At 51.0% G+C, this 23,780-nt stretch overlaps 1 protein-coding gene across 1 annotated transcript in view; it reads left to right on the top strand.

Annotated features, from left to right (window-relative positions):
- Positions 1-23,780, top strand: part of Dop1b (DOP1 leucine zipper like protein B) — a 96,307-nt gene that overhangs the window by 32,443 nt on the left and 40,084 nt on the right. The window contains 15 exon segments of the mRNA XM_038344933.1: positions 3,988-4,108; positions 5,668-5,787; positions 7,255-7,345; positions 7,971-8,162; positions 9,537-10,215; positions 11,335-11,606; positions 11,908-12,060; positions 13,443-13,543; positions 14,046-14,169; positions 14,171-14,203; positions 14,205-14,229; positions 17,300-18,935; positions 19,936-20,047; positions 21,461-21,649; positions 22,646-22,768. Coding sequence (XP_038200861.1) covers positions 3,988-4,108; positions 5,668-5,787; positions 7,255-7,345; positions 7,971-8,162; positions 9,537-10,215; positions 11,335-11,606; positions 11,908-12,060; positions 13,443-13,543; positions 14,046-14,169; positions 14,171-14,203; positions 14,205-14,229; positions 17,300-18,935; positions 19,936-20,047; positions 21,461-21,649; positions 22,646-22,768 — 3,971 coding nt within the window.

The raw sequence follows: 23,780 nt of genomic DNA, 5'->3' as shown, positions 1-23,780 counted from the left end.
AATGAAGACTCTGCTTCTTAGAAGGCCTCTCTCACACACGCTGTTACCCCTGACCCCTCTTACACATACACTGTAACCCTTGACCCCTCTCACATGCACACTGTGACCCCTGGCCCCTCTCACATGTATACTGTGACCCCTGACCCCTCTCACACTCTGTGACCCTTGACCCCTCTCACACACACACTGTGACCCCTGGCCCCCCTCACATGCACACTGTGAACTCCTGACCTCTCTCACATGTATACTGTGATCCCTGACCCCTCTCACACTCTGTGACCCCTGACCCCTCTCGCACACACACTGTGACCTCTTAATGGAGTAAATCACAAAACAATCCCACACCAATTTGAAATTATGATTAATAAAAGGGTTATTTATTTAAAGGGAAAAACTTACAGATCACCGTCCTAGACAACAGCCTCCTGCATGACCAGGAAAAGCATCTGATAGCCAGAAGCAGAATCCGAAGCAAGAGAGAGCGGAGGGCTGCCACCGCTTTTTTTTAAAGCGAAAGATACCATACCCCAGTGGGCTGGTATCTCAAAGGTTATTGGCTGAAGGAGCAAAAGTAGCTCCCGCAGCAACCCCTGACCCCTCTTACACACACACTGTGACCCCAACCCCTCTTACCTGCACACGATGGTCCCTGACCCCTCTTATACATACACTGACCCTTGATTTATCTTACATACTGTGGCCTCTGGACCCTCCTGCACACACACTGTGACCCCCGACCCTTCTTACACGCACACTGTGACCCCTGACCTTTCTTGCACATATACTATGGCCCCTGAGAATCTGTTGAGGAAAGTTTTCTCTCCCTCTGCCACCCCTTCATGATCAGATCTGATGTCTAATCACCAGAGCACCATAACAGGACAGAGACTCCCCTTCCCCACCCTCCACTGCCTTACATGGTCAAGGGTGTTGTCTGTCTAGGAGGCCAGGATAACAAAGAGCCAAAAGCGTTCTTAGGCCATGCAGCCTTTCAGTGGCTCGTTCAGAGTGTGTGTGGCAGGGCTGGTGCGAGCTCTAGGGCAGCAGGATGGAAAGGACACCCCAGCCACTGGGATGTTGGTCTTGTTGCCTTGGAGCTTTTAAGGCAGTCTGTCTGTACCTTCAGGCTGGGATGGAACTTCATGTGTAGCCAGGTGGCTTTGAATCCATCACCTCCTGCCTCTGTCTCCAAAGTCCTGGGACTACAGACATACCGCCACACTCACTGCAATTCTCTAAATACTGTTCCATGTGTCATGTACCGTGTGTGCGTGCACTCTCACGGGTCCTTGTGCGTGTCACAGTGTACATGCTGAGTCAGAAGGCAGCTTTCAGGAGTCAGCTCTCTACCATGTGGGTCCTCGGAGTCAAACTCGGCTCGTTGGGCTGGGTGGCAGGCGTCTTGACAGGTCCTGCCTGCAGTTTTTTCCCCAGCAGTTAGGTTGTTCAGGTGGCTTGCATGCCTCGTGTGTCTCCACACCCCCAACATGAAGGTGGGCCCTCTTGTGATACCCGCTTCACAGAGGGAGAGTCCGAAGATGATTCATGTCCCCGAGGTCACCCAGTGCCCAAGTCTTCCTTTCCAGGAAGCGCTGATGGCCTGGCAGTGCTGAGCATGAGCCCCCTGGGATGCTCGCCATATTACAAATGGGATCTTTGCTGAGCCTCCCAGGCCCTGCTGCCTTTAACCAACCCTCAGTGTGAGTGTTCTTTCTGGAAGTACCAGTGCTTTCTCTCTTCCTTCCTCTCACCTCCAGTCACCAACAGTGGCTCCTAAGATTTCTCTGTATTTGGAAATAAACCCCATCTCAGAAAAGTTGTGTTTTAGCCGAAGAAGCAAGCTAAGTGGTATTAGCATGTCGGGTTCTTGCTATGTGCCTCGGAGAGATATTCAAAGAAGAAATAGGGTTTAGCATTAGATGTGTGTTCTGTGTCAAAGCTGCCCTGTTGTGAGCCAAGAAGCTGCACCATTTAGCCGGGTACAGGCCAGACTTTCTAGAAGCTGCCAAGTGTTTCCCTTCATATCGAGCAGTTGTTAGACCCGCTCTTCTACTGGCTTAGTTGTCTGAGGGACACACAGGTCGGTAGCGGTTGCTTATGCAGGAGCAGGAGCACCAGGCAGTCCCTTGGTCTCTGTCAGCAGGTGGGCTTTAGCCCTGTCTTCTTGTCTGCTCCATGAAGGAGGCTGCAAAACACCCTGTGGTAGGAAGCAGTTGGCACCCTTCCAGCAGATAAAAGACACACAAGCTTATAAAAAATAGTTCTATCACAGGCTGGAGAGATGGCTCATCAGTTGAGAGCACTGGCTGCTCTCCCAGAGGACCAGAGTTCAATTCCCAGCACCCACATGGCAGCTCACAACTGTCTGTTAACTCCAGATCGAGGGATCTGACACGCTCACACAGGCATACATGTAGGCAAAACACCAATGCACATAAAATAAGAATAAAGTATTTTTAAAAATGTTCTCTTAGAGGCATGTTGTGATTCTCTGAGAAGCATAAAAGATTATCGAGGCTCAATGTAGCTCAGGGGTTAGAACATTTGCTTGGTGAGGCCACAGGTCGGGTCATAGCACTGAGAACAAATGCGTGAAAGGCGGATGTGCCATTGCCATCACACAGTGAGAATGTAGCATTTTCCTTTGCTGAAAGTGGGTGATTTCATCCCTCCAAATATGCTCAGGAGAAGTCAGCTTGGAAATCTCTGCCCTACACATGACCCGGTGGGCCAGGAAGTGGCTCTGACATGTGGCTGCTGGTGTCTCCATGGCTCTTCTTGAGCTACTCAGGATAGACAGGGCAGGGAAGTTGCTCTCCTCTGTGGGTATTTCTCCTGAGTGATGTTTGGCCAAGCAGCTCACGGATTTGGAACATGTAGTGTTCAACTGCCTTCACCCAGTGAAAACTGGCTTGGACAACCTACTTGAGCCTGCTGTGACCCTGTGTAGTCAGGAGGAGCAGCACTGTCCCTGCCTGTGTGCCTGTGGGAAGGACTCCATCTGTGTCCAGATGTAGCAGTGACTGACACTGAGTGAGCTGTGCAGTAGTGTGCTGCTTTCCTCCAGGTCGTTCCTGCTGCTGCTGCTGTGGCTGCAGCCCTTGGTTATACCCATACACCTGTAAAGGCCTAGACAACCCTTGGTTATACCCACACACCTGTAAAGGCCTAGACAACCCTTGGTTATACCCACACACCTGTAAAGGCCTAGACAACCCTTGGTTATACCCATACACCTGTAAAGGCCTAGACAACCCTTGGTTATACCTATACATCTGTAAAGGCCTAGACAACCCTTGGTTATACCCATACACCTGTAAAGGCCTAGAGAGCCCTTGGTTATACCCATACACCTGTAAAGGCCTAGACAGCCCTTAGTTATACCTACACACCTGTAAAGGCCTATGCATATGAAGTTATTCTGGGTGTTTTATGTGTGCCTTAGTATTATTGGTTTAAAATTTGATGGATAACGATTGAGGTGTAGCTCAGCTGGTAGAATGCCTGCCCAGTATCAGGAAATAGCATCCAGTCTCTGAAGAAGGACGCTTAAAAGAAATCCCACAGTAGTTCAGAATTGAGTATAATAGAGGGTTGTTTATTCAGGGCTAGACTCACAGATCACAGTCCTCTGCTGGAACGGGGAACAACAGCCGAATCCCGCAGCCAGAAAAGAGACCAGACATGCACTTTACAGCGGCATAAATAGTATAAGAGGCCGTGTCAAAGTAGGCAGGTAACTTAAAGGCTACTGGAGGTAGGAATTCCTACAGCAAATCTCTTATCACACAAACCAGGCATGGTGGCAAACAAACCAGGCATGGTGGCAAAAGCCTGTTTTTCCTTACACTCAGGAGGTAGAGGCAGTGTCGAGATCTTTGGCTGTGTAGAGGGTTCGAGGCTAGCTGGGCTAGAGACCATGTCTCAAAACACACAAACATTTGACTGTGGTATTAGTTCTTTTCTAACTGTTTTCTCTTATTTCAGGACCCCAGGTGGTTGAGAATTTGTTTCTGGAAGTCATCAGAGCCTTTTATTCTTACTGTCATGATGTCCTTGGCTCTGACCTTAAACTTAGCTACACTCAGAGTGGGAATCTGCTAGTAAGGTATGAACACAGCCTCCACATCACATATCCACCCCTTCCGTGGTCCCCCTCCATGGTCCCCCTCCGTCGTCCCCCTCCGTCGTCCCCCTCCGTAGTCCTCCTCTGTTCTTCAGTGTGAATCATCAAGCACTAAGAGAGTGGGCAGGCCACAGATTGGCGCACCATGGCGGTCCCTCTTTAGGAATGTGGGAGAGCTTAATCTGGTCCCCTCCTAACCTGCAACAGGGAATGTTATCGATCAAACATGAATATCATTCAGCAAAGGCAACTTGATCTACAGTAGCACAAGTGGGGAGGCCCAGGGGGAAGGGGACTCGGAGGATGGGAGGGAGGAAGTTCAGAAATGGGGTGTGCCAGTCCTCAGAGGTGGAGGAGAGACCAGGGTCAACCTCAGCTACAGAGTGAGTCTAAGGCTACCCTGTGCCGTTGGACACCTTGTCTTCACATGAATTAATAAACAGAGCCATTCTCTACTCTTCATTGTGAAACACTTGCTTTATGCCCGATCAGCAGTGTGCGTACTAAATTTAATTCTCTTATTTTTCTGGTTTATTTGTTATAAATGTCCTGAGGGGTCAGTTGTGGTGGTTTTTTTCTCTCTCAGAAAATAAGGATTTTTTTTTATTTGAAAGCAATAGATTTTTATTGTAGAATACCCTGATATTTGAAGCTATCAAAAACAGCAGAAATATTATCTTCCATAATCCTACTCTCCTTTGAGGAAAAAGGTCTCCACTGCTTTCCAGACCCCATCACAGCCCATAGATGGAGCTGCGTGGTGTCACTAAGTACAGCTGGGGCTTGCTCTCTGTTTTCCTCTGGAATGTGATGCCCGAGCTTCCTCATCAGGAGCTTGTCATTGAGTAAATCCTGATGGAACAGCCAGTCCCTTGCTGATTGACACGCTTTTCTGGTGGTTTCCACTTTTTCCATGTTTTCTAACGGTCACATATCTCCATGTGCATATGTAAGGATTTCTGTAGCGTTCCCTAGAGGGCTTTGCTGAGCCTTAGATACACATTTGAAACTTTGTGTTGGCCTGGGCAGGACCTGTCCAGTGTGTCCAAGGCCCCGGGTTTAACATCCAGCATCATAGTAAATATATAAAATTGTAGCCCAGTCTCCCTGCTGAACCAGCAGTTGGGTGGGTAGGGGTGGGCACCAGTGCTGTCATGTTCTTCACACGGTAACTCTCGCATCTGTTTCTAAGAGATCCAACGCTGAGAACACTGTTTCGCAGGGAGTCATTCTCGCCAGGGATGTGGCTGTTGGCACATTGTCCCCGCTCATGCAGCCAGTGATAGGGAACACGTTAGGGGCAGGAGGGGTCAGGACAGGCTTCATGGTGCATCATGCATACGTATGAAACTGTCAGAGGAGAGATGAAAAATATTTTAAAAGCTGTTATTCAGGGAGGCCTTGTGGAAATGCTTTCCTAGAATTGAGACGGCAGCATTTGTGTCCTGATCCGAGCCCAGAGCCGTGGGGCGGTGTCTTCCGCACTTGTCCTGGAATTCCTGTCCCCATCAGTTCACTTCGCTGCTTTCCCTCCTCTGCAGCACAATCAAAGAAAACAGACACGCCTCCGAGATCGTGAAGACAGTCAATCTGCTGTTCTCGTCGCTCAGCACGGACTTCCTGTGGGATTACATGGCGCGGTGTTTCGAGAAGTGTTTTAAGTGAGTGGGCCTCTGAGGACAGCGTGTGGGGAGGAGCCAGCGATGGTTCCAGGGCTGCATGGAGGCCAGGGTCTCAGCAGTAGTGACTCTCAGTGGTCTCTCCTGAGCTTCAGAGGCCAGTGGCACAGGGCTGGGAGTCACGTAGGTCTCTAATAGGATGGAGACTGTGTCTGGGCCACTCTGTTACTCACGGAATCCTAACTTTAGAAGGCCCTCGGCCCGTGTTCTCTGGTTCATCAATGCAGCCTCCCTGCCAGCCCCATCTTCTTCCCTAGGCATAGGCGCATGTCTCTGTGCTGAACACGGACTCTGCAGTCTTCTTAGTGTGAGACAGGTTCAAAGTCGTCGTGTTTAAGGTTATTATGGTGAGCTCTGTGCCCCTGTTCATCCAGCAATGAATGCTGCGTGGGCTCACGACTCCAGTCCACTATTCGGGGCCTGAAACTGAAGGGAACTTCCCATGTATGTCCTGTGGCTACAAAGCCTGAGGTAAATTCTTTGGGCAGCCTCATGAAAAACAGGCAATTTGTTCTCATACTGTGGACCTGTGAGGAAGCAGTCAGAGACATAAAAGGTCCTGTCTAGTGCAGTAGATCAGTACCCGCCAGAATCAGGTTCTGCAGGGACCTCTGCCTCCCCAGAACCAGGTCCAGATGGCTTACCCTGCGCTTTCCCAGAAGACATCTCAAAAGTAAAACAAAGGTGGGTGTGATGACGTACACACTTGACCCCAGCACTCAGGATGTAGAAGCAGGAGGATTTCTGTGAGTTCAAGGCCAGCCTGACCTACATGCCAAGTTCCATGTCAGCAGGGTTATGTAGTGAGACCTTGTTTCAAAAACAAACGGAAAAAAAGAAAAAAAATAGTAAAAAACAGTCTGACTCATGTTGTGTAACATCGGCCGGTTCCTGTTGCCCTGGAAACGAATCTTTGGTTTGGTACTAGGGACTTGCAGCCATACATAGTGACATTGTTGTGTTTTTCCTGGATGATAAGTCCATGCCAGAACAAATGTGGATTAAGTCAGAAGCAGTTTGTCCCAGAGACATTCAGCAAAGCTCTCTCTAGTGCATCTCCACATGAGGCCGTCTGTCACCAGAACCGAGGTGGGAGGCCCACAAAAGCTGTCCTCCACTGTGCTGGAAACCTAAGATGTTTGCAGTTGGGCTGGTCCTACCTGCAATTCCAATGCCTTTGGAGCTAGCCAGGGCTACTCTAGTGAGGTTCTGTCTCAGAAACAAAACAAGTCCCAGGAGGCAGAGGCAGGCCAATCTCAGTGCTACATAGAGAGACCCTGACTCAATAAACAAACAAACAAACAAAAACCTTAAAAACTAAAGAGACACGCGCGTGTCTCGTCCACGCCGCGTCTTGTGGGAAAAAAAAAAAAAAAAAACTAAAGAGACAGAGCAGCTGTGTGCAGCGACTGTGGGAGAGAGGACTAACCTGTCCTGTGCTTGGCCTAGACCAGTGAAGCAGCCGGCAGCCATCGGCCCTCCCCCCACCGTCTCGGAGCTCTGCACCCTCCTCGTGTTCCTGCTGGATGTGATTCCCTTGGTAGGTGCGCTCGATGCTCCCCTACATACAAAGTGCCATCTCTGCTGTCTTGTCAGGGTGTACCGATAGAATCTCACGGTTTTTGTCATGACGGGACCAACCCCAGGCCTCCTGCCTGCTGAGCACACGCTTGCCACTGAACTGGGCTCCCAGGCTTTATGTTTTTGCTGCGTTTTTTGTTTGTTTTGATTTTTCCAGACAGGATTTCTCTGTGTAGCCCTGGTTGTCCCAGAACTCACTTTGTAGGCCAGGCTGGCCTCAAATTCACAGAGATCCACCTGCCTCTGCCTCCCGAGTGCTGGGACTGAAGGTGAGCACCACCACCACCACCAGGCTCGTTTTTGCTGTTTTAATTAAAGAGACTGTAAATTCTGGGCCTGGTAGGCTGAGCCAAAGTACAAAAACCAGATGATGGACAGTTTGTTTGCTAACTAGTGAATGATGCATGTGACAGTTTCAAGACTTTATCCAAGAGAATGTAACGCCTGCTAAAAGGACGGCATCCTTGACTTGGGGTTAATGGAAACGCAAATTCTAAAATCCAAACCCCTAAGCTGCTGTTCTGAGACCCTTGCTTTCCCGCTGTGGCCAGCGATGGTGAGTGACTGATCTTTCTGTGTTGCAGGAGCTGTACTCGGAGGTGCAGACTCAGTACCTCCCACAGGTGCTTGGCTGCCTGCTGCAGCCTCTTGCTGAGGAGGTGGAGGCCCTGAGCTTAGCTGAGCTCACACATGCCTTGAAGACATGTTTCAAAGTGCTGAGCAAAGTCCAGATGCCTCCTTCCTACCTAGACATGGAGCCCAGCAGCGAGAACTCGGTGTGTGCCTCTGAGGAGCGGGAGGTAATGGGCACAGTCTGGATAGCAATATGGACAGGAAGATGTGCAGCGACTGTGCTGAGGGCAGTGTAAGGGTTAGTTCATTGCACCCACTCCCATGCCCCAGAGCCACCATGCATGGCTAGACAGTGCTAGTAACTGCAGGCGACCCTTGCATTGCGAGTTTGTATGCATGTGACTTGACACTCTTAAAATGCAAACAGAGTATGCCCTGAATTGGCAGTGTGGCTTAAATAACAGAAATCACTTTTTTCAGTTTGGAGCTCCAGGTTGTTTTCTTTCAGCGTAAATTAAAAATCTTCCCCAGGCCCCTCTACAAGCTTCTACTGGGCTCGTTGGCCACCTGTGGCGCTTCAGGCTTGTCAAAATTTTACCCCCTCCACCCCCACCTCATCTCTGCATTTACATGCGCATGGTGTTCTGTGTGTGCAGTCTGTGCCTAAATTCCCCCTTTTTGTGAAGACAACAGCCTGTTTGGATTTAGGCTACCCAGATGCCCCCACTTAGGAGCTGCTAAGACCCTTTCCTCACATGAGGACCCACTACAGGCTCTGGAGGTTAGGACTTGAACACCTATCTGGGGACACAGTTCATCATAAACCCACTCCGTGTGGTCATTTTGTCTGTATTTCTCCCATACTATACCATGGGAAAACCCTTGTGTATTTGGTACAGCAGTATCGACCTTTGTAATTTCGTCATACCTCCTGTGATGTGGACTTGTCACTGCTTCCCATGATGGAATGTTTAGATTCCCTTTGGTTCTCGCTATTGAGGAGGTGCAGTCAGCATCGTCCTATAGCATGCAGGTGGATGTCAGTGTTTTTGAAGGGTACAGTTTCATCAGTGGGCTGCAACCAAAAGGCATGATTGCTCCTTTGAAACTGAACAGTTACAGGCTTAGGGTTCACGGGATACTGAGGCAGATTGCTCTTTAGGGATGAGAGTTCTTAGATGAGTTGGTAGTGCTGCAGACGGACAGGTAGACAGCAGCAGCGTGCTGGGCCTCTGAGGAGAGCTCAGACACACATGGCAGAGTGGCCACCCCGTCTTCGTTTTCACTGGAACAAGGGTGGGAAGGAGATTAAAAAAAGCTCCTGATTTTAGCCCACAGCTGACTATTGTCACAAGGTGACCAGCGAGTGTAGAGATTGTCAGATGATCCCTAAGTGTCCTTCCAGGCTGGCCATTCCTGGGGGGTTAAGGGAGGTGTCAGTAGGGCAGGGAAGGCAAGCATCCTAGAGAAACAGCTTCAGGTCTGGAAACTAAATTACTGTGGTTTCTGCCGTCGCCATGGTTTATCCAGAGTGGAAGAGCCTAAGGGGTGGGACACAGCTTTTCCTTATGTTTCAGAGTCCAGTAAAAGGAGAAAACAGTAATGTCATTTTGGATACAAAGGCTGTAGTCACAGGTGATGAAGAGGCTTCCTTCCCCCCACTGAAATCCGAAGACAGTGGCATCGGGCTCAGCGCCTCCTCTCCAGAGCTCTCTGAGCACCTAAGGGTGCCTCGGGTGTCTGCTGAGAGGGACGACATCTGGAAGAAGGACGGGAGCATGCAGAAGACATTTCTTTGCATCCAGGAGCTCATCGCCAACTTCGCCAGCAAGAACATTTTTGCAGCATCACTGGCAGTGTCTGGGGAGGACCGCAAACCTGAGGAGCCCACAGAGAAGAGCAACAAGGGCCAGACACCAAGCATCAGCCACTCCGGCAGGAAGGGCTCGTGGGATCCCAAACCCATCACCGTGCCCCAGTTTAAACAAATGCTTTCAGACTTGTTCACGGCACGCGGGTCTCCCTTTAAGATGAAAAGTTCAGAGTCACTGTCCTCTGTGCCCAGAAGCCCGCAGAGGAAAGCTGGGACAGAATGGGACATTGACCAGGTGGTCATTGAGTTGGTGGGCTCCAAGGAGGACTGTAGGGAGGCCTTCGCCGCCGCCTGCCACCTGCTGCTGGACTGCGCCACCTTCCCTGTCTACCTGTCTGAGGAGGAGACCGAGCAGCTCTGTGAGACGCTCTTCCAGACTCCAGGTGAGAACGTGGTCGGGAATCCTGTGATGTCCAGCTTCCTACAGTCATGTCCACCAAGAAGGGGCACAGGGAGAACTCCTGGTGAGATGATGACACGTGGTTTGGGGTCATTTTAGATTAGGGAAGATCACTCAGTAAACTCTGCAGAGATCCCCAAATCTGAAAACTCATGGCTCAGAAGCACACAGGACACCAAGCCTTTGCTTAGGAGATTCGTGCCAGCCACACTCATTTGCCCTCTAGTTCCTGGCTAACTGCATCACTGTTAGCTTGCTGGCTCCCTTTGGCAAGCAGGTTCTCTGGGTCTGTGTCTGTAGACCTGTCTGGCCCACCTGGACATCTTCTCCTAAAAGGTACCCGGTGTTGTTCAGCCCGAGCAGCTTAGCAGACACTTCCTGTCCCATAGTTCCAGAGACCAGAGCAAGGTGGCAGCAGACCCACACTCGGTGTCTGCAGGCCGGTACAGCCCTTTGTGTCTTCTGAGCTGGCGGTGTAGCCGGCAGTCTTGGGCTCACAGCATCTCTCCAGTCTGTCTTCACACAGGCTGCTCCTGTGAAGGCACCAGGCACAGTGGGTTGGGGATAGATTAGCTAATTTTGTTATTGTTGCTGCCATGGCCAGTTACCTGGCTGGAGCAACCTAAGGGAGAGAGGTTTATTTTAACTCAGGGTTTCAGGAAACAGGGAAGGGACAGCAGCTGGGACAGCCCACCCTACAGTGGTGGAAACATGAGTTTCCTCCGAGTATACCCTGGCAGATCGGAGGTGGGGGGGGAGGGGGGGGCCGGGAGGAGACAACAGAGACAGCCGGCCTTCACAAGCCACTTCCTCCTGACCTGCCTCCAACATGCAGGCTTGAAAACTTTCAGGAGCAGCGCCCCCAGCTGGGGGTCGGATGTTCCAACACAAACCTCCTGGGACAGGTCAGGTCCACCCACAGCACAGGTCCACCCTGATGAGGTTCGTCTTAGCCTGAGTCTCTCTAGGAAGGCCTCCTTGTCAAGGTCATCTACAGATGTGTGCACTGCTGTCCAGGTGACTGTCCGGAGTGAGTGCTGTGGCATCTGAACGGAGAGCCTCTCACCTGCTTGCTTCTGTTCCCCGCCTGGTGTCCTTCTAGGAGCCAGTGATTGCAGCTTCCCGTCCTGGCTGAGGTCCCTGATGACCATCTGCTGCTGTGTGGACGACTGTCCCCTCCAGAACATAGCCATCGCCACCCTGCTGGAAGTGATCAGCCACTCCCAGTCCCTTGCTCTCGTCATTGAAGACAAGATGAAGCGCTACAAAACCTCTGGCAACAACCCGTTTTTTGGCAAGTTACAGATGGTGACGGTCCCTCCCATTGCTCCTGGGATTCTGAAAGTCATTGCGGAGAAAACGGACTTCTATCAGGTGTGTCTCCCCGGGAACACGTGCACGTAGATTAGCGGGCCTTTTCCTCAGACCTGTTTATTGGACGTTGTCCTGCAGACTGGTGCTGTGGAGGACCAGCGGCAATGGAGGGTTGGGGGGCCTGGGTCTGCCTGGTCTGTCTCTGCATCCAGCTCCTGGTGGCCTCTTCCTCTTAGCAGGTTGGGCAGAAACCTCTCTCGGCATGTGTGTTCTCTCTGTAAGCAAGCTCCAGTGCGAGCGGCGGGGCCTCTCGGCCAGGCACAAGGAGGAAGGGCACGGGTGTTAACTCCTTTTCCCTCAGAGGGTAGCTCGTGTGCTCTGGAGTCAGCTGAACAAGGAGAGCCGAGAGCATCACGTCACCAGTGTGGAGCTGTTCTACCGCCTGCACTGCCTGGCTCCTACGGCCAGCATCTGTGAGGACATCATCTGCCACGCCCTGCTGGACCCCGACAAGGTGAGCCTTGCACCTGTACCTCCGTGCCGCAGCCGATGGGCTGCTGAGTCTGTCCCACGTGGCATGTCCAAAGCAGACTGTACCCACCCAGACCAAGTCTCTTCTGAGCTCAGTGAGTGTCCTGATGAGCGGAGGTGGTCTGGAAGCCCAGGGCTGGAAGAGTCTGGGAGCTATAGCCATTCCTTTTAGGGTCCTGAAAAATGCAGTTGTGTCCATATTGAGGCTCACCATGGAAACTTGCCCCAACTCCCAGAAAGTTGGGACTTGTAGCCTTTGGAGCCATTTGTAAGCATAGTTGTAGAGAGTTATTGGCCTTCTGAGAACTTTCTGCCAATTGGTTGTTCTTGTTTTTTTAAGGTCCATGGGCCTGACATTTCCAGGCTATACAAGGAAACTGTTCTGTGTTTTCCTTGGACCATAGGACTTGGGTGTGATTCTGAACACTATGATGCCAAATCCCTTTTTAAAGATTTATTTAATTTTATTGTATGTGTATGTTTTGCTTATATGCATGTACATATATGCACTCTATATGTGCCTGGTGCCTCTGGAGGCTGGAATAGGGCACTGATACCCTTGAACTGGAATCGCAGCCAGTCATGAGCACCGTGAAGGTGCCAGGAAATGAACCTGGGTCTTCTACAAGTGCTCTTAACCACCGAGCCATCTCTCCAGCCCCTAGTGTCAACTTAAACACGTATTTCAATAAACATACCTCTAAAGCCAGGAGAGGTGGTGCATGCCTTTTAATTCCAGCACTTGAGAGGCAGAGGCAGGAGCATCTCTGTGAGTTCTAGGACAGTCAGGGCTCTGCAGAGGGAGCAAGAGAAGTGAGCGGATCCAGGCTTTTCCTTTCTGATCAGGACTCCGGTGAGAGCATCATGTCTTGGCTGGAATTGCTTCCTGCTCTGGTGACTCCATTTGTTATGTAAATATTTTTACATTTATTTGTGTAAGAGTGTGTGTATGTCACAGGGACAACTTGGCAGAGTCAGTTTTCTACTACCCTTGTGGGTCCCCAATATTGAACTCAAGTCAGCCAGGTTTGGTAGCAAGTCTTTTTTACCCTCTGGCCCATCTCTCTCTGGCCCTGTGTTCATTGTTTAAATGGAAGTTGGAGTTGAGCCTGCTGTGACAGGTCAATGCTCCCTTCAGGGGGCGCTGGGGCGGGAGGATTCCAGGTTCAAGGCCAGCCTGCACAACTGAGACAGTCCCTATGTCAGAATCAAAACAAAATAAAGAAGTGTTAAGAGGGCTAGGTAGAAAATTGCTTGGAGCACCCCAAGGCTCAACCCCCAGTACTACAAATAAATAAAAGCCTGATAGTGACTCATAAAGATTTAGGATGAGACCTAGTTCCTCCCGTTTGTCTCCTGATCAAGGGAACAAGGCTGGAAGCTCTGTTTCGATTTTCCGTGATCTGGCATCTGACACGGGAGATCCAGGGCAGTCGTGTGACGTCCCACAATCGCTCCTTTGACAGGTGAGGTGGTTCTTCATTGTGATCTACCATTCTCAGCCAAGTTTTGTGTGGGCTCGGGAGGGAGAGACAGGTGAAACCGGCAGCAGGACACCCGTTGGAGCTGTGACCCCATGCTTGACCTCAGTCCGTGCTGCACGGGCACCGTGTCCGCAGTCCTGTCATTTCATGTGGCCCAGAGTGCAAGATGCTTCTGAAGATTTCCACGTGGCAGGGTTGAGGAGGCTACCCTGCCTCAGTAGCTTGCCCTGACCAGGAGACATCCTCTGGGACAGGGATGGTCTCCAGACTAAGGGGCCACTTCACGCTTAGGATGCCGTATTCTTTGGTACATCCCACTCTGCTTAGTCTGGGCCGTGTGTTCACTGTGACGCAGCTGGGCACACAGCCTATCGTTCCCTTGGTCTGTAAGGCCATGACGATGCTCCCCGAGGTGCCTGTGTCTGCGTTCAGTGCCTGGCACGCAGGGGCAAGCAGAGTGGGGACTCTGTGGCGTCTCTTGTAGGTCCTTGTTTGTCGTCCTGGACAGCCTGGCTTGTACAGATGGCGCCATCAGTGCGGCAGCCCAGGGCTGGCTGGTGCGTGCGCTCTCCCTCGGGGACGTGGCGCGCATCCTCGAGCCCATGCTGCTTGCTGCTGCTCCAGCCCAAAACCCAGAGGACCCTCCATCCACTGCCTCAAGCCGGAGAAACTCAGCCGGTGAGCAGCCTGCGAGCCCGGGGAGGGAGGCCAGCAGGCGTAGGCCTACTCTACCCTACCGGGGTGACCGTCCCTTGTAAATTTGTGGGGACGCTGAACATTTAAGTACCACGGGATCTAGCACTTTGAACTGGTAGGTGTGGATTGCTGTTTTCACTGAGAAGTCACAAGTATTTGAAATATGCCATGTTACTGTTAGCTATGGTCACCTTGCTGCTACCAGAGGGCAGCAGCCTTCACACCCTCTGGCTAGCGTGTCCCCTTGCTTTCCAACCCAGCCTCTGGCAGCTGCCTCTGCTCTTGCTTTACCTCTGTGGGAGCAGATCCTAAATGTTCTCACCATAAAAGAAATGGCGAAGTGAGATATGTGGATGTTTTATTTAACTGTTCCATGATATACGTACGTATTTAAAGAACCCCGTTCCATCCTGTCACGACTCATGCTTTTATTTTTCGATGCAATACCTTTCAAATTCATAGCCCTTACTTAGAAAGCACTGGGATTCCTGATTATCTCACTGGAGACAACAGTCCACGTGTCTCTAGCACAGATAGAACATCCTTGCCAGCATCCAAAAAGCTAAGCCCTCCTCCCTTGCTTAGCAGAGGTGTGGGGCCTGCCCTGTGAGCAACACTGTTAAATGAAGTTGCCGCGAGGCACTCTGAGTAGATCTGCAACCCCAAATCTAGGATAGTTGTGGGTGACTAAAAATGTCAGTTTGTATGGAATCTGCTAATCTTTCGGAGACAGCGCCACCCTGAGGTAAGTGGAGGAAAATCAAGTGGCCTCCCCTGTACAAGGTTCTTCCCTGAACCTGTAACTGCTGATGGACCTCATGGGGAAAGATGACTGCCTCCTCCCTCGGAAGGAGACTGATTGATTCCACTTCCTAAGAAAGGGTGCTTAGAGAAATATAAACCAATTGCCCACCAGCCCTACGCTTTAATATTTCTTTTGTCTTTTGTTTTACATGTAGTGTGTGTGTGTGTGTGTGTATGTGTGTGCGCATGCACACACGTGTATGGACAAATGCATGCCATGATACATGTGCAGAGGTCAGAGGTCAGCTTGCAGGAACTGGTTCTTTCCTTTTTACCAGGCAAATCCCAAGGATCAAGCTCAGGTCCTCGGCCCAGTGGCAGCACGCTTTCTGCCACCAGCCCCTGCCCTGCCCCCTGCTCTGGTTCTTTGGACTCATCTCTGCGCTGCCTCAGCACACTTTCCATTTTGTTCCTGGTGCTGCAGCCTGCTCCCTGCTAATGCAGGAGAATGGACAAGCCGGAGTCCAGCGTCCGCCCCGCTGTGCCTGCGCTGCTGAGGGGTGGGGCGCTTGCAGGCTCTCCATCATCTGCTCCGCTTTTCCTTCCGCTCCCATCTCGGCTTGTGCTCATAGCATAGTCCTGTTGAAAGCTACAAGCCAAGAGTTTTCATGGCATCAAAGCCCTTTGATTTTCACCTCTTTTAAAAGGACGGCTGAGGGCTGGAGAGATGGCTCAGAGGTTAACAGCACTGGCTACCCATCCAAAGGTCCTGAGTTCAATTCCCAGCAACCACTTGGTGGCTCACAACCATCTGTAATAGGATCTGATGCCCTTTTCTGGCCTACATGCAGGCAGAATATTCATGGAAGGAAAGGAGGGAGGGAGGGAGGGAGGGAGGGAGGGAGGGAGGGAGGGAAGGAAGGAAAGAACGAACTTGAGGGTTGATATTTAAAAGTGTTGTATATTTCCTCAATGCAGAAATATTATTGTGCTGATTTTAAAATTGAATATTGAGTACGCATAGTGGCTCACACCTATAATTCTAGCATTTGGTAGACTGGGGCAGGAGGCTCATCACCTTGAGGCCAATCTGGGTTACTAAAGGAAATTCCCATTGAAAACAATAGCAAAAACAAAACGATTTGGTATGGATCTGGGGGAGCTGGCTCAGTGGATTGAGTGAGGGCCTGGGTTCGGATCCTCAGCGCTCACATAAATGCTGGATGGACACAGAGGTCCTTCTGTAATTCCAGCACTCAGAAGAGAGACAAACTCCACAGAGCAAGCTGGCTAGCTGTGTCTGAGAGCTCTGACTTCACCTAAGAGACGCTGCTTTAAGATGGAGATCGGTAGAGGAAGCCTCTAGACATTAGCCTCAGGCCTCCACACATGCCCACACGGATGTGCCCACATGCATCAGAACATACATACATACATACACACAGAAAGAAACATCACACAAACACACGCGCACACGCACATGTGCTCAAAAAAGAAAATTAAAACACCCCACAAAAATTCAGAAGCAAAGGCATATTACCAACCATGCCAGTTGATGAGCTGGGGACCGTTGGCGGGTTGGCGATGCCCCGCCCCTGCTCTTTCATGGCTCCTATGTTCCAGCTGTTCTGCAGCTGAGTCCTCCCTTTGTTCTGTACTCGCCTCATATCCATGCTTGCAGATACACGCTGTAACAGTCCAGCAGCCTCTGTCACAGTCCTGCACCCGTGCTGTGTCTTGTGCTCGCCTTCCTATCTTCACACCTTTCAATGCTTGCCCTGCCCTCACAGCTTTGAATAAGCCCATGTGTCTGTGGAATGCATTTCTGAAGAGGACAATTCTGCAAGAAAATCGTTTATATTTTCTCAAAGTGCCTTCTCCAAAGTTTATAATAAAGACAGAAATGATGTGTGCAGCAGATACAGTGGCTCCCAATGCAGGCCCCGGCCCTCAGAGTACGTTACTGAGGACAAGCGAGACTTTGTCACAAAACAAAAACAAACCCAAAAGTTGCTATAACAAACCCGTGACAGTGGAGCTAAATTTCAGAACCTCCTGAATGTTTTAAAGAGCTGATGTGCCTGTGTGTGCCGGCACCCGGCTTTGTGTGGTGCTGGGCATTGGATCAGGGCCTTCTGCACTCTCAGGCGGCACCCTTCCCTAAACATATCTGTGCTGCTGTGTCTGTGTTCTACCCATGACGTAATCTAGGCTCGGGTGCAGCTCCAGTACTCATTGTCCCTGCGTAGCTAAGCTGTCATCCCTAGCCATGCTGGTCTAAAGTCCTTTGTTGTTTGTGATCTCCAGAGGACGTACATCGCTGGTTTAACAGGAAGAAGCCCCCGTTCAAAGAGGCGTGTGGGCTGTCTGAGCTGCAAGAAGCTGCCTCCGAGGAGCGCCTGCCTCTAGGCCAGTTCACCACAGTGGATCGTGAAGCCATCTGGGCTGAAGTCGAGAAGGAACCTGAGAAATGCCCACTGAGGAGCGACCTGAGTGAGGAAGACCTGCCCTACTACACGGACCTTCCAGACAGGACGGCCTCTGGTGGCCCGGACAGCAGCGAGCACACGGAGTCTGCAGACACGAGCTCCGGCCACACTGACAGTGAGAGCACGTCCCCGTTCTCGTCTCCCTCCCATGATCTGCATGACCTGAGCCACGAGAACTGCTGTGCGCCCATACCCATCGGCGGCAGGGCATACTCGAAGCGAGCAGGCCTGCTGGCAGCCTTCCAGCCAGAGAGCGCCAAGTCCAACGCCAAGCTAAGCCTAGCGCGAGCAGACTCAGACAAGACACAGGCTTCTGAGTCGCTTTCCAGCGACGAGGAGGCTGACGTGGAGCTCCAAGCCATCACCACATCGAGGCTGTTGAAGCAGCAGAGAGAGAAGCAGGAGACCCTCGAGGCCTTGTTCAAACACATCTTGCTCTACTTGCAGCCCTATGACTCCCAGAGGGTCCTCTACGCCTTCTCCGTGCTGGAGGCCGTGCTCAAGACCAACCCCAAGGAGTTCATTGAAGCTGTGTCCAGGACCGGCATCGACACCAGCTCCACCGCGCACCTCAACCTCATCTCCAACCTCCTGGCCCGCCACCAGGAGGCTCTCGTTGGCCAGAGTTTTTATGGCAAGCTGCAGACCCAGGCCCCCAATGTGTGCCCCCACTCCCTGCTGATTGAGCTCCTCACCTACCTCTGCCTGAGCTTCCTGCGGTCCTACTACCCCTGCCACCTGAAGGTCTGCCACAGGGACATCCTCGGCAACCGCGACGTGCAGGTCAAGAGCGTGGAGGTCCTGATTAGGATAACGACGCAGCTGGTCTCGGTGGCCAAGTCCTCGGAAGGGAAGAACGTGGAGTTTATCCACAGCCTGCTGCAGAGGTGCAAGGTCCAGGAGTTCGTCCTGCTCTCGCTGTCGGCCTCCATGTACACCAGCCAGAAGCGCTATGGCCTGGCCACCGCTGACCGAGGCAGGGCCCTGGAGGAGGACAACCTCTTCGAGGAGAGCCTCATCAACCTGGGGCAGGACCAGATCTGGAGCGAGCACCCGCTGCAGATTGAGCTGCTCAAGCTCCTGCAGGCACTCATTGTCCTGGAGCATCACCTGGGCCAGGGGCAGGAGGACGCTCAGAGTCAGCCAGCCCTGTCCCGGGAGTGGCAGAGGGCCCTTAACTTTCAGCAGGCCATCGGCGCCATGCAGTACGTGCAGCCCCACCCCCTCACCTCCCAGGGTCTGCTGGTCTCAGCCGTGGTGCGGGGTCTGCAGCCCGCCTATGGCTATGGCATGCACCCCGCCTGGGTGAGCCTGGTCACGCATTCCTTACCATACTTTGGAAAGTCTCTGGGCTGGACGGTGACACCCTTTGTTATCCAGATTTGCAAAAACTTGGACGAGCTGGTCAAGCAGTACGAAAGCGAGTCTGTCAAGCTGTCCGTCAGGTATGCTGAACTTGATGCTCTTAATGACAGGTTTTGTAGGGAATGTCTTCTGTTTTGCCAGCGTTACCAACTGAAAAACAATCCAAGCCCCTGAGCAGGCTGGTGGTCGTTGTCAACAGGAGTGTGTATGTTTGGATCCTTTGGCTTTAACCCCACGTAGTCTGGTAGCGTGCTTACCTGGCAGTCTTTATAAACCCGTGGGTTCAGTCCCAGCCCTGCATAAAGCCAGCTCTCGGGGCCATCCTTGGGTACGTGGGGCTTTCTGTGCTACATGATAATCCTGCCTCAGAGCGAAATTAAATAAACCCCACCCAGCCCATCTCAGAGTTGCTAGTCAGTTGAACCTGTTAGTTTTGCAAAGCAGAAATAAACCAAACCAGAACCACCTTCAGAGTAAGTCTGAAACACCTTAGACCATTTCTCGATAAGATCAAAGGTGCCTGTACATTTTATTTGGGGCACATTTTATTTCATCAGGCACAGCACAGTGACCTCTCTCTACTTTCTGTGTTTAAGTGTTGGACTGAAAACTGTCATGGCTTCATGATCTTTTAAATTCTCAAGCCCAGCATCTCATTTTTTCCCCCGGCATGACTATTTTTATTGATTATTTTGGGGTTTCACATATTACACCTTGATCACACTCACTTCCCTGTCTTCCCAGTCCATCCACCCGTCCTCCACACCTCCCTACCTCCTACCCGCCCCCATCCCCATTGTGACCTCACCCAAAGGAAAGGAGAAGAAGAAACCCCAAGTCTGGTGTGTGTTGCCCACACACTCACTGGAGCCTGGTCAAAGTCCCAGTGTGCACATGTGTGTGTGTGTACCTGTGTGTATGAACGTGTGCTTGTGCGTGTGTGTGCTTCAAAGGACAACTTAGGAGTCAGTTCTTTCCTCTAAGTGGGTTCCGGGAATCAAGCTCAGGTCCTCCCGACTGAGAGTCTTGTCACCTCCTCCCAGTTATTTTACTGAACAGGTTCTCATTTCTTCGCCACAGCACAACTGCGAAGAAGGAAAACATTTCTCCGGATTACCCCCTCACTCTTCTGGAAGGTCTGACAACCATTAGCCATTTCTGTCTTTTGGAACAGCCCACCCAACACAAAAAGGTACATTTTCTTTCCCCTGAGTTTGAGGCAAATTGCTTGTATTGTTTGTCTTTACTGGGTTGTGACTGTGTCAAGTATATAATAGTAATAAATGGTCTCTCACATAAGGGCAAATCTCTAGGAATGAAAGTGCCAGGTACCAAAATACATCTTTTAGATTTGTTTCTTAACCATGAAGAATAATTCCTCAGAGGCATTAAATAAGAAATATATTCCATAACACTATAACCTAAAATAAGATGAATATTATATGAAGTGTGTTGCTCCATTACCATCCCAATAAAGAACTGCTATCAATTTGAAAAAAAGTAATAAATGATGCAAACATCATATAAATGTTTAGAAGATACGCAAATGGAGTATGAATATGTATGAGTTTGAGTGTGTTAGGCAAATGTATGTGGGTATGCAAATGTGGACACGCACATAGGTATATGTACACAGGAAACAAATAAGGGTGAGTTCCTTCAAGCTGTTGCCCATTGTTCCATCAGCTGGTAATGGGGATAAAATATAAAGCAGATAAAATATAAAGCAGATTATTTGATTTTAGACTTATATTGGGGTGTGTGTGTTGCCTGCATGGCAGACTCATAAGCCTGTGTACGTGCATATGGAGGCTGGAGGAAGACTTGGGTGTCTTCCTTTATTGCTCTCTGCTTTTTTGCCTTAAGACAGGGTCTCTCACTGAACCAGAGCTATCTGCTTTGGCTAGCCTGGTCAGCTGAGCCCCCAGGATCTGCTGGTTTTCCATCCCCAATACTGAAGTTAAAGGCATATACAGCTATGTCCAACTTTGTGTGTGGATGTTCTGGATTTGAACTCAGGCCCTCGTGCATGCACAGTGGACCCTTTCCTTACTCACTGAACCATCTCCCTTGTCTTGCACTCACCTTAGTCTGAGTGTTTGGTTGTTTGTTTTTTACTTCCTGATGTGGTGACACTTGTCAGTGGAGGCAAGGGGATCAGGAGTTCAGGGACATCTTTGGCTAAGTAGCAAGTTTAAGACCAGTCTGGAGTACATGAGATCCTCTCTTTAAAGCACAAAACAAAACACAATACTTACTGTTGATTGATTTGAAAGTCTGAGCCAGTTATAGTGGCCACACCTTTAATCCCAGCACTCCAGAGGCAGAGGCTGGTGGAGGTCTGAGTTCAGGGCCAGCCTGGTCTATGTAGTGAGTTCTAGGACAGCCAGGGCTACATAATAGAGAGACCCAGTCAAAAAGAAGTTTATAATTTGAAGTATTGCATGTCAGCTATCTCTCTCTAAAAACAAGCTGTGACTTGGCACATGCAGGGACAGATGTCACTTCCAGGCTACCTCATGGGTGGTGGCCCTCCCTGAATCCCAGCAGGTGAGAGGGAACTTGATTGGTGCAGTGAACCTCATACCCACATTTGAACTTTCAGACTGCTGCCATCAGTGACCCAATCAACTTGAGGAATGCCAGGAACGCCATTCTGGAAGAGCTGCCTCGAATTGTGAATACCATGGCCCTTATCTGGAATGTTCTCAGAAAGGAGGAAACTCAGAAGAGACCCGTGGATCTCCTGGGAGCCACGAAAGGATCCTCCTCCGTTTACTTTAAAACCACCAAGGTCAGCCACCTCTTGAGTGTGTCGTCTTCACCCTGCCTCAGCCTCCCGAGGGCTGCTGGGATTACGGCCGCTGGGATTACAGCAACTGCACATCCATTGCTGTGCTGATTCCGTCTCTGGCTTCCCGTTTCCTTTGTCCCTGTAAGCCAGGCATGGCAGCACACGCCTGCGCTCCCCACACTCAGAAGAGCAATGTTGCTACAAGAGCTAGTTTAAGGCCGGCCAGATCTACACAGTGAGTTCCAGTCAGAGCTGTGTAGCCAGACCTCGTCCCAGCAAACAAAGAAAGGATAATGTATGTATGAAAACAGATATAAAAGTCATTTAGGTTCCTCATCCTGCACACTCACCATATGAGCCTCAGTTCCTCATCCTGCATACTCGCTGTGGAAGATGAGGCTGCTGCTGGGCTCTCCCGCGTCATGGGCAGATGGACTCACTGTGGTCAAGGAAAATGTCTGCCTTGAAGTGAGCATGAGCAGTGAGGACTCAGTGAGCTCTGCCCATGGTCCTGGGGCCAGCAAGACAGAGCCCCTGCCCTCACGGCAGAGGCCAGCAATGAGAGGAGTCAGACAGCATGCTCCGATGGGCCATGGCCTGCAGCTAGCTGCTCTGTGGTGTCAGGGAGGGTGCAGTCCTGGGCAGAGTGACAGACCTGAGGCCAGGGTGGGAGGCTGACCAGGGTTAGCTGTTCCTCGGGGACATTTACCGTCTCAAGACCTGACAAGCATCTCACCTAGCTGTACCCCTCCTTCCTGGCCACTCACTGTGCCTTCCCTCTGGCAGGGGTGGCATGTCCCATCTCATATCCAGCTCCTGCAAGGGATGTCTGCCTCTGCTCTGTCCCAGTCCCCTCAGCTGTGAAACACACCGCTGCAGTTCTGAGTCGGTTCTTACCGTAGATGGCAGCTAAGCATGCATCGGGCAAAGGCCTGAAACCGTTCTGGGAAGACTTCTTTATTTGCAGTTAACTTCATGCTATGTTATGTTTCCCAGATCATAAGACAAAAGATTTTAGACTTGCTGAACCCCTTGACAGCCCATCTCGGGGTTCAGCTGATAGCTGCAGTTGCTACAGTGTGGAGCAGAAAGCAGGCTCGGCGCCACAGCAAGACAAAGGTGAGATGCGAGCAGAGAGGGGTTGGCCAGCGGGCCCAGCGCGTAAATGTGACCCGTGTGGTAGACAGAGAGAACTGATTTCCACAGATGGTCCTCTAACCTCTTCATGTTCACTGTAGCATGTGTTCCATGGCACTGTACATTCCTACACATATGCACTCACACGTGATAAATAAAATGAAAATATAAAAGGACAGCCAACATGAACCTTGGGCTTCCACAAACATATGCACATATCCACACATGCACACAGAAACATACGCACATGTGGATTCTCGTATGAAAATACCTTCATACGCACACATGGATTCACATATGAACGTATGTTCATACACACTGGCAAAAGCCAATTTCTTTCTCTGGTGGTAGCCACTGTGGAAGGCTATGTGTGTGCCATAGCTGCTGCGGAAGGTGTGTGGGTGCCATAGCCACTGTGGAAGGCTGTGTGTGTGTCGTAGCCGCTATGGAAGGCTGTGTGTGTGTCGTAGCCGCTGTGGAAGGCTGAGTGTGTGTGTGTGTGTGTGTCATAGCCACTGTGGAAGGCTGTGTGTGTACCAGAGCCACTGTGGAAGGCTGTGTGTGTACCAGAGCCGCTGTGGAAGGCTGTGTGTGTCATAGCCGCTGTGGAAGGCTGTGTGTGTGTCGTAGCCGCTGTGGAAGGCTGAGAGTGTGTGTGTGTGTGTCATAGCCACTGTGGAAGGCTGTGTGTGTACCAGAGCCACTGTGGAAGGCTGTGTGTGTACCAGAGCCGCTGTGGAAGGCTGTGTGTGTCATAGCCACTATGGAAGGCTGTGTGTGTGCCATAGCCGCTGTGGAAGGCTGTGTGTACCAGAGCCGCTGTGGAAGGCTGTGTGTGTGTGTGTGTGTGTGTGTGTGTGTGTGTGTGTGTGTGTGTGTATGTGTGTGTGTGTGTGCCATAGCCGCTGTGGAAGGCTGTGTGTGTACCAGAGCCACTGTGGAAGGTTGTGTGTGTGCCATAGCCACTGTGGAAGGCTGTGTGTGTGCCATAGCC

Source organism: Arvicola amphibius, chromosome 10, assembly GCF_903992535.2.
Source record: "Arvicola amphibius chromosome 10, mArvAmp1.2, whole genome shotgun sequence".
Taxonomy (NCBI): domain Eukaryota; kingdom Metazoa; phylum Chordata; class Mammalia; order Rodentia; family Cricetidae; genus Arvicola; species Arvicola amphibius.
This window is presented reverse-complemented; position numbering and strand designations above follow the sequence as displayed.